The following is a 15,198-nucleotide window of genomic DNA, read 5'->3' on the forward strand; positions in this document are numbered from 1 at the left end:
ATGGTTGAATTTTTTTTTTTTCTGTATTCACCACGTAGTACTTAAATTTGAACACAGAAGACTAATTTTTGCCATCAGCATAGAAAACATGATTCATACTCTTATTTTCCATTTTTTGCTTCTGTTTATGTGGTACGGTGTTAACCCCATCGCACTCAGCTGCAGAGAACAGGTCCTGCAGCCATGTGTGTCCCCTGGAGGTCTGGCCTGGCCTGCACTCAGCCATGACCACAATGGATAGGACTGGAGGGTCTGCTGATCTCTACACTCTCATTCCTGCCCGAGGCTGTTTTCCTCACGGTGCTTATCCACAGCTGGTTGAAGCTGAAGGAAGGCGAGCATTCTATATACCTCAACTCCAGACACCCACGCATTAGGTCTCTCTCAAATGTAAACCTTTCACACATAGAATTTTGGACTGTTATTGGCAAAATAACACATTTGCTATTCATTAGATTCTTTAAATACAGAGTTAATGGATTTACATATAGAAAAAAAACGGGTTTTTCTTCATTCATCTGGGAACCCACAACTGATAAAACAAGGCCTCAGGTGTTGATCCCGCAGTGAGACCTGGCGCCATTTCCACAGAGGCAGCGTGTCCACACAATGTAGCCCTTGTTTGCTAGGGACAGCGTGCCCACAGTGGGGCAAAAACTGACCTGGAAATTGACCACGGAGGGTCACTTCCTGTTGCCCAACTTTAAACTTTGACCTTCCAGTCCTTCTTCAATTTGATCTTCCCCCTCTCCTGACACAATGAGTAATAGTTGTTTAAGTTATTCACAGCAAGGGCAGAGAGAACTGAAGAGCAGACAGAGATCAATGCCTGGTGCTAATCTGGAAATAAGTGCATCCTTTCATACACCACATTTCATTCATTCAAAATCTCTTCTATTCAACAATCTGAAGTTCTTTTGAATATTTACTAGCCTGCATTAAGCACATTTATGAGCATCTAAGTAATTCCAGCTCTCCACATCAATCATTGTACTTCAAAATTAAAGTCTACATGAGCAGATTTTGAAGTTTAATGCCACCCCAGCCCCCCCTCCTTTTTTTTTCTTCTTTTTGTCCAATAAAGTGAAAAATATGCAGCTCAGTAGCGATGGTGTTGTTTCAAAAACTGTTTGAATTCCCAGCTAAGATGAAAGATATTTAAACTAATTCTCATTCACATCACTTGGTCGAGTAGGATTAGGATGTGTTCAGGCTTCTGCAGTTACAAAACACAGAGCCCACTGTTCATTTCATACTGCACTCACTAATATCAGCACTGGCAGAGGCAACCAGACAGACTTTCCATTACAGACTCCAATCACCTTCCTGTTTTCATGCGACTTTATACGCAAGCTCTACTTTGCTAGTGGAAACACTGCAGCAACCTAAAGCCTCGTTCACTTTCCTCAGATCTCAGCAGCGTCATAAATCAAGGCGTGTCTGGAGATAGAAAACAACACTAGGCTGAAGAATCCCAGAGCTCCATGTGTGGAGATGATTTTAAAACACACTGTACTGGGTGTTGGTCCGCCATTTAACAACTCCGTCATCCAGTTTATGCGCTACTCCCTTTGGCCACAGTTCCCTCAGGGTTGAGCTGGAGAGGAGAGGGGGAAAACTCCAGCAGATGCTGGCTCTCTTTATCGTCGTACAGGCCAGGCTTAGACGCACCTCCTCCAAGTTCACATGGCCAATCAGAGCTGACAGACCATAAACAGATGTATTGTGTATACTAATGTGCTCTCTGTTGGGTTGGGTTGACTTGAGTTTATTTTGTTTTCGGTGATTATTTAAATGATTGAATTAGATGTGAATCATGTTTTTACTTCAGTAAAACAATTAAAGATGTGACTTTGAATTCAAAACAGCCATCACACCGACTCGAGAGGATGATATCTGAGTTCTTAAATAAAATTCAGCATCCCGCAATAATGTGCATTATAGCTTACACACATTCAGTTCACTCATATACAAGTTCTGCCTTGTTGAATTAAAGAAGTCACACAAAAAGCTCAAACAGCAGTGGCAAACATCCGCTACGATCCTAAAGGGCATTCACGCTACAAATGTAAATGCTGGATAAAAACCAGTGTCAAAAACAGCACCGCACAATTATTTGATCTTTTAAACAACCTTAACGTTCTCACATCTGTCATGAGAATGTTTCTCTTTTTTTTTTTTTTTCAGAGAGGATTTAGCCTTGAAATTTAAATCTATCTGCAGTGTTTATTTTAAACATAAACACTCAGTGTGACGCTTTGCATGTGATGTAGAGGCGTGTCTGGCTCTGAGCTCAAAAGATCCAGCTGAGCATGAGGCCATCTCTTAAAATTCCTGTATCAAACAACTGCCTTCTGGCAGAATACCTAGCATGGTAAAGCCTGGTTTAAGCTCCCTCCACCCTCTCCATCTGTAGCTGTTTACTTTGATTGGCAGCACTCTGCAATGCTCAAAGAAAGTTGTTCAGGATTCATCTCAAGCGAAGGATTGGCTTACGCGCAATACCATCCCAGGAAAAATGTCATGTTGACAGCAAAAGCCTCAATCTTTGACAGCGAAGCCTCAATCTTTATGTGAGTGGGACTTGTATGTCTGTGTGTATTTAGGAATGTAAGAATGCTTACATTACGTGGGCGTTTGATCGACTTGGTGAAGTATAGTGAAGTTGGACATAATGTGAATCAGAGCAGGGTGGAACAGAGAGAAGGAATGGATCAGTAATCACTCCCCCAGCCCCCTTTAAAAAAAATTCTCCTGGTGCATGATCCAGCTGTGCTGCAGCTTTGGGCCAGCCAGGAAGTATTGGAGCCGGATACAGGGTGGAGGGAGGGTGAGGTCACACTGCTGTTGGACCTGGGATGGGAGGATAGCTGTGGAGAAAGAGGAGACACTTGGCCCGCTGCTGCAACTCTATCCATTCTCAACTGCACTGTTAATTAAGCCATTCATCAGAAGCATATGAAATACCCACACTCTTTCACCCAGTACTCCGCACAGAGCTGCCATTTTGAACACTATCAAACACTGACCCTCTCTTTCACATGTGGACCCATGCACACACAGATGTGCGTAGTGAAAGTGAGTCACCCACAGAGCCCTAGGCATATTTAGAGACCACTGTGTGAGTGCCTGGCCCTGCATGCTTGGGATGCCTTGGGTGTGACCAGGGTGGCTGTGTGTGTGTTGTGTGTGTGTGTGTGTGTGTGTGTGTGTGTCTGTCTGTTTACAATCGTGGCTCCAGCTGCCTGTCGTTTCCAGCTTGTCCCATCAGCTCTCACTGAAGGAGAAGAGCCAGCCAGACAGTGACTCAAGCAGACACACGCACGCACACAGGGGGAAGAGGTAGTCAATGGAAAGAGCTGCAGATATTATCTGGAATTTCCTGGTCACCAGCAGTTTCTCTAGTGTCATTTTCAGCCTTTCATTGATCATCTCATATTACTGTAAACGTGCTACATAAAGTTATAGTCATTGATGAAAATAACAGATCTGTTCTTCTTATTGGAAGTGATAGAGAGAGCTGAAATGTTTTACATGATTTTCCATTGAGTTTCAAGTTTATGCACTGTACAGCAATAAGCTAAGTTTGTATGGTGATTCTCAGGAGTTGGCCAGCACAGCCTGCTCCCTCCTCCCACAACCATGTGTGTCGTTTTTACAGACTCGAGATCTACAAACCCAACCATGACCTCAGAGAATTAAATATTCTCTGTGGAAAACCCCCGTATCCCCAAAGTGGCATTTCAGACTTGTCAGCTGCGTTGAATGTGTAGTTTTCCATTTGCGAGTGTATAAGGGGCAAAAAGAGCGAGAGAAAAAGAGATTTTGTTTGTGACTTCAAAGACGTGACAATTTTTCATGAGCCTGCATCTCTCCGCTGTTGTTTATATAGTCAACATATGTTTGTAGTTGTGGTATTTATGCAACACACAAGTTATTAAAAAGAGAGTGTCTTGCAGGAGCCCAGCTTATTTAGCAAAGCTGAAACTGCATTGTAGGCTCAGCGTAATGAGAGCCCAGGTAATTGTTTTGAAAGGGTAACTTTATAATGGAAAAATATAAAAGCAACCCCTGTTTTCAATTAAGTCTTTCCATCCCATCCCCCCACAACTCTGAAAAGTGCAGAGTTCTGTCCATGTATATTTTCTTCTCTCCATTCACCACTTGCCTGCACCGTATGACCAAGTATGGGTTTTAATGTAATTTTTCCGGCTGCACATTCTAAACCACAGTTTTTGGCCATGGAAAAAAAAGGCCTGAGTCTGCATTTACAGCCATTCATTTCCATTTTGCATTGATTCAAATAAATATTAAGAGAAAATGGAAAACCTACAAAGTCAAGTAGAATTTTTCTTCACAGCTCTGTGTGCTTTTTCCTGACCACACCCTACTTTTTTTTGTCATGAAAGGGAACTCGGCAGAACAGATGTTTTGAAAAACTCAAATGGGTGGGGGGGGAATAAGCTATGGTCTCATCTGGAATGCGTAAAACACAACAATACATCCCACAGAGTGGGCGGGAACTGTTATGACTTAAATCCTCCCAGAGCAGTATAGGATGACGGTGTGGGCTGTACAGATCAAGATGTTCTTTCTGTGACTCTCTTCATATATTTGCAAAACATACAGAGGTCAGGAGGACACTGTCTTTTAATTTCATCTTATGGTTTCATTAAATTAGCAAGATGTGGTCTCTTGTGATTCTGCCTGGGTGTGTGCCATGTAAATACTGTCTGCTGAAGTAATAATGTCGCAATGACCACTGAGTTCTTGTGAATCAGAAGGTCAGTGTTTTGACAGGCATGTCAGGCCTGGTGTTATCCTGTGGATAGCCTGTAGGCTTTTCACATCATATATTAATACATTATTATGTTAATGTCTGAGCTACTCACCACTACTAAAACCATACCTTCCACTGCCAGCAGGATAGCTTTAACCGCCTCTGAATAACCATTGCTTCTACATGTTACTGCATCCATCCATCCTAGAGGGACCCTGTGTGACTGCATGGGCACAGACCTGCTTTGGGATGAATGGGAATTTTAAATGCTCAATATGCTCACCAAGGTCAAATTCAGTATCTTGTACCCTGTTAAAATGTGGCCACAATTTCATTTCTTATATCTTGTGACCACGAAGTAATAATTATTTCCCCACCCATAAACCAATGTGTCAAATAAAATTTTTGATGTAAGAAAGATACAATAATCACCAAATTACATAAACACATACTTGATGTACTATCATAAACCAAGTTATTGTCATTGGCACATTTCACTCAAAACTACAAACATGAACTTCCCGGTTAAACTAGAGGAAGATAGGGGGAGTCTATAAAATTGGTCCTTCTGGGACTTGAAGGTTTATGTGAATGTTTTTTAGTCTGAATTATATGACAGATGAACTGACCGAGAATCAGCCTGCTTGCAAGTTCAAAGTGAGGAATAATGGGGTCAGGAAAGGAGCAAAAATACTAAACTGGCTGTGAGTTTGTTGATGTTTTCAGCTGTGTGTTTGTAGTATATGCTGATGCACTGAGGTGTCTGCCAGAGTTTATCGGTCCATCCTCACTTCCTCCTTCACTCCACCACTGAGAGGAGCTGTCAGTGGGTTTGGCGCAGATCTTCTGTGAGTGGGCTGCTGCCCAGACTGATGCCAACATATGAACACACACACACACCGCACACACACACACAAACATCTTTGCTACAAGCCAGGCTTTACAGCAAGGCCACAGTTTCCTTTGGCCAGGCCACAGTCGCTAGGCTACCCAGCACATATGTATGTGTATCACCACATTACCGAACATTTGATCAGACACACTCCTCTCCAAACACTGAGACTGAGCTGAGGCACCGTGAGCATTGTGGATTCCATTATCAAGTTTGGTTTCATGTTTCAGCAGGAGTGACTCATAGCTAAGGCAGTGAGTCAGATCTAGAGAGATAAAAAGTGAAACTTGTTTAACAACATGCTAATGATTGTATTTTTTTTTCTTTTGCATCATTTCTTTCACACATATTGAGAGCTTGCCCTTTGTTAGTTGTCCGAAAGACAATAATCAGCTCAGCTGTTTTGCACAAGGAATTTATGAAAAGCCACTGCCAAGAGTAAGGGTGTGTAAAACCCATCTGATGCACCAGCTATGTAAAGCATCGTCCTTCATAAAGTAAATGAACTCAAGTTTTTACTCTGGTGTATCTTGACATTTGACCTTCGAAGCAGCTCTGAGGATAATTCCTACAAAGCTACAACAAATGCTGTGCTAATAGCCAGTTAGAGGCAGGTTCCTCCAGGTAACCCTGACTTACAAATGCTTCAAAGTGCTGGCAACATTTCAGGAAAAAAAAAAAATTTCCTTCCCAGCACCTTTCTTCTGGTAAAATTTGAATTGGCAGCCTGTGAAGTAAATGCTGCGATGTTAGCTGTCAGAGGAGGACAGCTACACCGCCTGGAAAAGATAGCACAGCAACTGGAATGAGTAAACTTCTGATAACAAGAACACAGGAATTATTTTCTTCACTGGGAGTCGGAGTGGATTTCAGCTACAGATTTGCAGATCTCAGAGAAAATGAATCATATGACCACGAGTGTTTATTGCGACATACTTGATTGTAATTAAAAATAACTAGCATGGAGTGTGTCTGATGCAGCTTAGATGCTTATCCATAGATAACAGAGCTGTGAGAACTGAGTGGAAATGAGAGCAAGGCAATTCAAATTGAATTCTTTTATAGTTTTTATTGCTTCATTCTAAACCCCCGAGGCCAGAATCACTGCGATACCAAGCAACAGTCTGTGTTACGGTCTTGCCTTTTGGGATGTGTGTCTTGATGACATCGACTCCAACAGGAAGCCAGGGGCTAATGATTACCACATGTTTAGGATCGCTAGGGTGCCACAATCTGGACTTTGTCGTGCTGTATGTCTCTCTTTTATTTGGTTGTTGTTTCTTCATATGGAGGAACAGAGTCAGTCCTAAAAGGAAGGGAAAAAAAGTCTTTTAAACATCTTTGCCTCTTTAATCTGATTTACAACTCAGCCAATGGAGATCTTCAGCTCAGTCATGGCTCTTATTGCACTTTTGAAGTTTAAAATGAGAGCGGTGACACCTCATCCTTACACTTGCACACACATTTAAGATACAAATGCTGTGGATTAGTGGCCTGGTCATATATGAAACCCGTGCATATTCATGAGCATTGTCTGCTGTCACTGGGTGTCAACACGTTCCCATGGCCACGCAAACCTTTCACACAGGTCAGCCGGCGGAGGCGTTCTGCTTCAGCTCGTTCTATCTGTGGGATGTTATCTGATAGTCACTGAGTGGCAAAAAAAACAAAACAAAAAGAAAGCACGGCACAGAAGGCCAGTTCAGCCCGAGGCTCAAGAAACACACACAAAAAAGTGTCATGCACATCCTGGAAAACATAGACAGCATATGCAAGAGGAATGTCACTGTCAGCAGGTTCATGTGTTTGAAAGTGAATCACAATGAAACCAGGCCACAGCACAAACAGCCTAAATGAACAAAAAGTTCTGTGAATAGTGCAGAAAAGCATCCAATGATTTCCAGCTGTGATGAGCAAAAGATGTGATTTTTTTTTTTTTTTTTTTTTTTTTTTTTTTTAGCTTCTCAGCAGATGGATGTCAGAGCTTCAGTTTTTCCTCAGCTTCCCATAGGTGGAGGGGCTTCCTTCATTCCTTCATATTCCCACATGTAAAATCGTTAACTGTCCCACTAAGACGTCCTTAAGGCAAGCAAGTCAGGGTCAGATCCAAAACCAAGCCCCAATCCACAGTTGTATCACTGTTTCCTCTCTCACATGTTTGCTATTGGAGATGAAGCAGTCCAAAAAGTCATTTAGCCACTCCTGCAGGTGGAGACCAGCGCTGTAAAACTGGGCTGGGCTTGAGCTGAGGCTGCGTCACTTTTATTACTAAACATTAAGCTATTCCTGTTAATCCAGTTTGCCACAAGTCTAAACTTGACTTCTGGTAAAAAAAAAAAAAAAAATCCTGATACAAGCATATAAAAACGAAACTAACTTACCCGAGAAAGAAAACTTAAAGTAGCTCTGAGCTCTGAGCCTTTAACACTGGATCCAGGAATTCTTGTGTAATTACAAATGCAGATGAAAATGTCAGCAGCAATGGAAATCAAACTAAATACAAAACAATAGCTGTTCATACTGGAGATGCTGAGTGTTATCTTGGGGTTACTTTCATTTTTTTATTAAAGCATTCTTTTTTCAACAAGACACAGTCTAACTTTTCATATTTTTTGTTTGTATTTTCATAAATACAAACCAAACAGTACAGTCACTGTGATTTGGTTTGAGGTCAGCTGTTTCGCCTGAAGTAAACAGGTCTCATAAATAAATGAGGTTTAGTTAAGGAAATTTTTTTTTTAACCACCCTCTGAAATGTCTCACGTGTCTCGGAGAAAGTCTTAGTTAAAATGATGTTTATTAAATTCATTTGCAGCCTCGCTGCAGTAACCTTGCTGTTTTCACCGGTGTCGAGTTGCTTCTGCAAGTTTGCTTTGTGATCCTCTGAAAAGACAAGATCTGTGTTTTTATTTGATGGGGGGGGGGGGGCATTCAGTGTGCTATCAGCTGTGTAACAGAGATCATAACTCATCAGGGTTACAGTTGAGCTATCACTGAGTGAACTAAGTAGTCAGTCAAAGAGAGCAGCGATGGCTTTCAGAGCATTTCAGGATATGTGATGCTTTTCTTTTTTCTTTCTTTTTGTCAAAGTGTGTTTCATACAGAAATATTTATCACAAAACTTTAAACATTCGCATAAAAGCTTCATTAGAAAAGCAATTTCGGCCTGTTTTCATAAATATGATTAAAAATCCAATGACTACATAATGATATGTTTATTGCATTCTTATTAGAGATTATTATACCAAATGAAGTAAAAAAGGAAAGGCTGGGACACATTAAGGCTCACTGCAATAATATTTCATTTGCTGAGAAATGTATCACACATACTACATTATGAGAGTTCACGACAGCAGCAGCAACACTATAACTTTATAATTTAGGTTCTTTATTGGTGTTATTCTTTGAGTGTTTTCTAGATTTTCAGCCAGAATCAGCTTTGTCCCGTTCTGCTCTGTATCCACTTTTTAAGTAACAAAGCAGCATTTTCTGTGAAGTCTCTCTGACTCAGAGGAGTGTTACACCGCTGACATTTATAGTCTCCTCTCACACCTGCTCAGGCTGGGCAGCCCGGTTCATCTTTTCCCCCCTGCTTCTCCTGCTGCTGGCAAAGCCTGCCCCCACTGACCACTGCACCAATTACATCTTCATAAATAGCGGCACGTCCATCCAGTGGTCCGGGTGCTTGTCAAAGAGCTGTCTCTGTTTGCCTCTCCAGCTCTGCCAGGACACACAGTGCCTCACCGGGCATCCCGCAGGGAGGCTGTACAGCAGCCCACAGTTCATCCCTTTGCGTGTTTACAAACACAGACCACAGGAATCCACCTGATGGGCCAAAAACAGCAAGGGAGAGGAAAGGGGCAGGTACGAGCTCTGTTCTCGCGCTGCAGCAGCTGATCACTATCACGTTTGAACTGTGATGGTTTCAAAACACCAATGTACTCTTGTTCTTTGACCACTGTTGTCACTGGCATTCTGGTTTGGGTTCACAACTCTGTCACTGTGAGGAAGTGGCATGAGACCGCAGTGTAATGAGGGATGCAGAACTATGGCCGGCTTTGGCCTGCAATCTCAGTAATCCTTCCTTGGACCTTGATTCAAGCCTTCAGTTTAGCACCACCAAAACATTGCACTGTTTTAATTCCCCTTGGCACTGGACAAGCTCTCCTGTCTTTTCATGGACGCAGGGAGTACACATGAGGCTCACACACAACAGGCATTCTGGGCATACCACGGGGCCTCCAGAGGGCTGGTCCATTCACATGCAAACACACACACACGCACGCAAGCACACACGCACACGCACTGCTTGAGGTATGTCCATGTGTGTTTCAGAAAGATCCGTGAGGGAAGCCAGTCACTGAGGGTCAGTAGGGCTGATTAAATGAACTCCTCCTGACTGTCAGTGTTTCAGGTGTGGCTTCTGATGCAGTGTGCAGTATGTCAATAATGAAGTGATTAGGATGTAGGATATGACTCATCAAATCCTAAGCAAATATGACTTTTTTTTTTTTATATCAACAGTTTTTTGTTTGTTTGTTTGTTTAAAGGTGTGAAGGCTTTAGGTAATGCCACAGGATACCACAGTGCTGCAGACTTCAGTGAAATCCAGATGATAGGCCTCCACGGGAGCAAAGAGGGGGGGACAGAAAGGAGTAGGCCTCTGGTGACGTGCAGGGCCTTCAGGGCGGTGTTCAGGCGGAGAATGAGACAGACTGGGGTGTGTGAGCCACATCTGGAATAGTAGCTAAAGAGAGTCGCGAGAGCAGAAGCACGGTGAGACTTTCCCAGCTCTTCACTTCAACTCGATCCTTTTAACGGGGGGGAAAAAAAAGCAACTTTTGATTTGCCTTTTTTTGTAAGTCGGATTCGTACATTGGAGCCTTTTTCCACGCTCTTTGTTTTAGTCAGTGATTGTTTTTGTTTTCATTGACTTTTACCCTCGTACGGCAGGACTTTCTCCTCGGGACTTAAAATCGACCTTGGATTTACTTTTATGACGCAAAAACCGTTTAACTGTATGAAGCCGTCACTTTGCGTGATTGTCTCACTCGTCTGTCCCACTTTCAAATTTGGATGCTTGTACTCGAAAATACCGAACATTAAAAACTGTGGGTCGTGCATGGCGGCAGTTTGCTGGAATGTTTTTCATACAGATGGGTTGAGGTTTTCCCAGCAGCGCACGCTGATTATTCAGGAAACAGTCTCTCTTACTCATATCGACAGCTACTTTATAATCAGGGTTTTCCCTAAAGGTTCATGCAAACCCGCATTGCTTTAATCAATGGGTTAAGTCATTTGGACATTTAAATAGATCGAATGTGTAATAACTTGAATCACCATGAAAAAAAGATAAATATGTGTATTAGAGAAGCCTGATTTTAAACTGGACATTAACTATTAACTGTTTTCGGGAAGAAGTCCAAGCTCCTTCCTTCTTCGTCCCGTGTTTGAATGTAAGGGAACACTTTCATATTGAGGTAAACATTGCGGTTGATGAAAAGTGAGGAAATGCCGCCCTCTGGCGTGGAGATAAGCTGATGCTGAGTCGCACCCCTAGAACTTGGTTTGTGTGATGGCAAATTTCATATGAAATGTCTTTCTCTTTCCTTTAGATCCCTACAGACCTACTTGAAAAAAAAAATGCTGCTCATCCTGCTCGGAGTGCTTATCTTGCACATAATCATTCTCATTCTTCTCATTGTGTCGACAGCTGCCAGTGTAAGTTCTGTGGGACCTTTGGTCAACTTTTAAACTGTGAAAAATGCAGAATGGATGATAGGGATATGATCATGAATAGACAAGCATAAACTCCAGTTGTTGTAGTGATTAACTGCTATCGAATATTGTTGTTGGATGTACTGCAGCATATTTAAATGGCTCTGCGTTGTGTTTACCAGGCCTGGTCTGTAGCTGATGGAAAAGGCACAGATCTATGGTACAGCTGCATAACATCTAATGGAGGCTACCACTGTGAACCATCCAGCAATGAAGGTTTGGTTATGTTTATAGTAAACAAAATGCAATGTAATTTGCTGCTGAAACGTGATGTGCAAAGTGAATTTCATGCCATCCATTTTTCTGTCTTCTAGACTGGATCCAGGCGGTGCAAGCTCTCATGATCCTGTCCGTGCTCTTCTGCTTCTTCTCCCTCATTGCATTTTTATATCAGCTGTTCAGACTGGTCAAGGGTGGACGCTTCTTCTTCACTGCCATCTTCCAGATCTTGGCGAGTGAGTATGACTTCATCACATGCTTGCGGTCACACCCTGAGAAGAAATGGGTGGAGTGGTGAGATCATCTATAGTCACTCCAGTTTCCTTCAGAGTCCCCTCAACTCTCTTCTTATCTTTCCTAGGTGTGTTTGTGATGTGCGGGGCGATCATCTACACTGTGATGAGTCCGGATGATAGGGCCCATACAAACTTCGGCTATGCCTACGTGCTGGCCTGGGTGGCTTTCCCTCTTTGTCTCATCAGTGGCCTAATTTATATCGTCCTGAGGAAGAAAGAATGAAAGAATCAGGGGAGGAGGAAAGAGAAAGGGTAGTTAGGAGATCCCTTACCACAACATCGCACTGTGCTTACTGCCCACAGACCATAGACTGACATCCCAACAATAGAACAAAAGTGCATGTGTCACCAACAGTTGTAAACACCTTTGCTGTATTTCAGTATCCATCATTTTGTCATGCTGAAAGCATCACACCTGTTTGTTTTGTGAATGTCTTGTCGTGACATAGTGTCTTCGGTGTGTTTAGAAATGTGTTGGTGACATATTGACTTTTGCTGCATGCAGGCACTTGAGTTCCACAAATCCATCATGTGTGATGACATGAATAATCCTGCATTGCTTCAGTACAAAGATGTACATAGTGTCTGTGGTTTTTAGACATATTTATAACATTTTTTTTTCATACATTGTGTACATAGTGTCGTCAAGTTAACATTGTCATTCCCATTTACGTGATAGAGTTTGTCTCTCACAAATCATGCAGCTGTGCCAAAGAGATGTCGCTTCAACTGCCAGAGTATCATACTTTTTCTTTTCTTTTTTTTTAACATTGTTTTGTGTGTACTGACTGCCAGATGCTTTGAACCATGTGCCTTAGTTAATCTGTGTAATTCTTGAAGGAAGTAAGAAAATTCTTAAAGTACGTGTTAATAAACACATGAAGTTTTGTTTTTTGACTTATTGTACTTGATATACCAAATTTTTTTTTTTTTTTTTTTGCATTTTGTAATCTAGTTTTGAAAAAGGTGCTTTTAAAAAAACAAACAAAAAAAACCCAACAAAAAATAAATATACTATCCTTGAAATGTATAGCCCACTTTGTGTTGCAAATATGTCGTGTCCTGTGATTAATTTGTTTTGTACAAACCTGAGTTTGCCTTTCTGTCAGTATTCTAAATAAACCTTTTGAAAATAACCGCTGCTGAAAAGCTGAATCATCTGCATTCATCACAGAAGTTAGTAGGTTGAGCTTTATGCAGAAGTACACTATTATCCCAAGCTGATTAATAAAGATGCTATTTTCTTACTGAACTAATGCATTATTAGAACGAAGGGCATTCTTGCGAGTGGCTTGTTTCTTGCAGTATGTTTATTGCACCTCTTGGTGGCACTATGACATAAAACACTCAAATACCTGGGACTGATGCATGTTCATTATAGTCATATAAATTATAAATAATTCCACTATATGGGCATGATGCTACACCATAGTTACAGGGTGTAAGATGGATAGTGCATCCTAAATGATCATGTAAATCAAAGGTTTTGAAAAGTTAAAAGTCCCTCTCGTGCTCATTTATACAGTATCTGTGAAGTAAAATGATTTCTCAGGTAAACTGCTGGTTTTTGTGCCGTCTTCATTTAACATCTGTTGATTGTGAAGCTTGTGTGAAAGGAGAACCAACAACTTCTGAAATGGAAATAGCTCCACCTGGCTACATTTCGAGGATGTGCTTATCAACTGCTGGAAACTTGGCACCACATGCAGACATTATTTCAGCAAAACAGCATAAATCAAAGAGCCCAGTAAAATGTGGTTAGGGAAAAATGTCTCAACAGCATTTCTGAGGATAAGTAAAAATGAGGAGAAGAAGAAAAAGAAAAATCAAATAATGTGAAGCTCCTTGTAAAAAAAGACATTGATCTTTCGGTATTCCTTAAATGTTCTTATACAGATTCTCCCCAGCATCCTCTGTTTAATTTTTTTTTATTTAATATGACATATTTGAAGTATAATATTAGATTTATGTCATTTTACACAATGCTGTAGCAGGAGAAAGAGTGGTGAAATATGTCTTCCAGCAATGCATGCTATACCATTTGTCTACAACTGAAAACTGCAATTCGTGTAACAATAACTTTAGATTGTTTAGTGTTAACAACACTTGATAATGATCATTAATCACTGGTTATGATTAATTTGCCATTTGTGCAACACAAAATCATTACTTTATGATTTATATTTTAGTGTCATACTGAATCATAGCTGATAAAATAGCATTACACTCTGATGATACTGGAGCACATAAAACATTTATACTGAAATACATTATTTGCTAATGATAACCAATTGCGATAACGATTTCATTACTGATCAGCGAGCCTGTTCCCTTCCCCAGAGCATTAAATAGATGAAGTGTTAATCTTATGAATGGCAGCATTTTAACCCAAACCACAATCTTTTAACCTAATAGCAAATAACAAATAACAAATTTACAATAACCATATGGGTGATGTTTATTGATAGTTTATAAACCAATTACAAATTAATTATAAACATTGTTACCATTTAAAAAAAAATGTTTCCTCTTCTTTATTTCAGGCTGGTCACTTTAGGGGTCATCACACTGGATCATCTGCATCCATCTCAACCTACGCCTAGCATCATCTTCTATCTCACTAACCTTTTAAACCTCTTTTCCTCCATCCTTCCTTCCTTTATTTATTTATTTTTTTTAACTGCTTGCTAGCTTTAATAATAATAATAATAATTACTACCAAAGCTGAATGAACTGTTTGGAGGAGTGAAAATTAATGACATGACAAACAAAGTGTGTTGCACTCACCACCCAGTGGAACTGTAAGCAGTCCTCAAAAAAAAAAAAAAAAAAGTAAAATACACCAAAAAGTAAAGGTTAAGATGTGGACTTGAGGGTGGTCTGAATATTCCCAGGTTTTCTAAGACCTCTCACGTTTAAAAAAAAAAATACTACTACTCATGAATAAATCTTAATATTTCTTTTAATCATTCTTGCAGAACTTTACTTGGACAGGTAGCATACACACATGGCAACAGACCTTTGTATTTAAAGTTGGAAAGTTGTGAGGAAGTGAGATGGTGAGGATGCTATGCCACTAGGTGGTGACTGCAACACACTTTTGTGTTAACCATGCAGTACGGAGGCTACAATTTGCTCACTGAATGGTTTTCCAAAGTGGGAAGATTGCAGTGAACTCATTAATATTTGTTTTAATATATAGTGCCATTCCTGTTGTGGGACACAATGAGTTT

At 40.9% G+C, this 15,198-nt stretch overlaps 1 protein-coding gene across 3 annotated transcripts; it reads left to right on the forward strand.

The window, feature by feature from the left end:
• The first annotated feature begins 10,371 nt into the window (after positions 1–10,371).
• On the forward strand, positions 10,372–13,098 carry LOC115784589 (peripheral myelin protein 22-like). 3 transcript variants are annotated; one of them, XR_004020283.1, is made up of 6 exons: positions 10,381–10,530; positions 11,288–11,393; positions 11,573–11,666; positions 11,765–11,905; positions 12,031–12,281; positions 12,448–13,098. XR_004020283.1 is itself a non-coding variant. In XM_030735871.1 (5 exons), the coding sequence occupies exons 2-5, from the start codon at positions 11,316–11,318 to the stop codon at positions 12,186–12,188; spliced, it is 471 nt and encodes a 156-aa protein (XP_030591731.1). In that variant the 5' UTR covers positions 10,372–10,448; positions 11,288–11,315; the 3' UTR covers positions 12,189–13,098. The 3 variants fall into 3 exon arrangements, 2 of the variants coding, with proteins under 2 accessions (XP_030591731.1, XP_030591730.1); XM_030735871.1 differs by having other exon boundaries at positions 10,372–10,448; positions 12,031–13,098; XM_030735870.1 differs by having other exon boundaries at positions 12,031–13,098.
• Positions 13,099–15,198: the final 2,100 nt, after the last annotated feature.

The sequence above is a fragment of the Archocentrus centrarchus genome, chromosome 8 (assembly GCF_007364275.1).
Source record: "Archocentrus centrarchus isolate MPI-CPG fArcCen1 chromosome 8, fArcCen1, whole genome shotgun sequence".
Lineage (NCBI taxonomy): Eukaryota > Metazoa > Chordata > Actinopteri > Cichliformes > Cichlidae > Archocentrus > Archocentrus centrarchus.

Bases quoted from the DNA above. Each gene is read 5' to 3' on its own strand.
- LOC115784589 (XM_030735871.1), top strand. From the start codon at position 11,316: ATGCTGCTCATCCTGCTCGGAGTGCTTATCTTGCACATAATCATTCTC. The intron at 11,394-11,572 runs GTAAGTTCTGTG...TGTGTTTACCAG, and splicing joins TTGTGTCGACAGCTGCCAGT to GCCTGGTCTGTAGCTGATGG. The intron at 11,667-11,764 runs GTTTGGTTATGT...TCTGTCTTCTAG, and splicing joins TGAACCATCCAGCAATGAAG to ACTGGATCCAGGCGGTGCAA.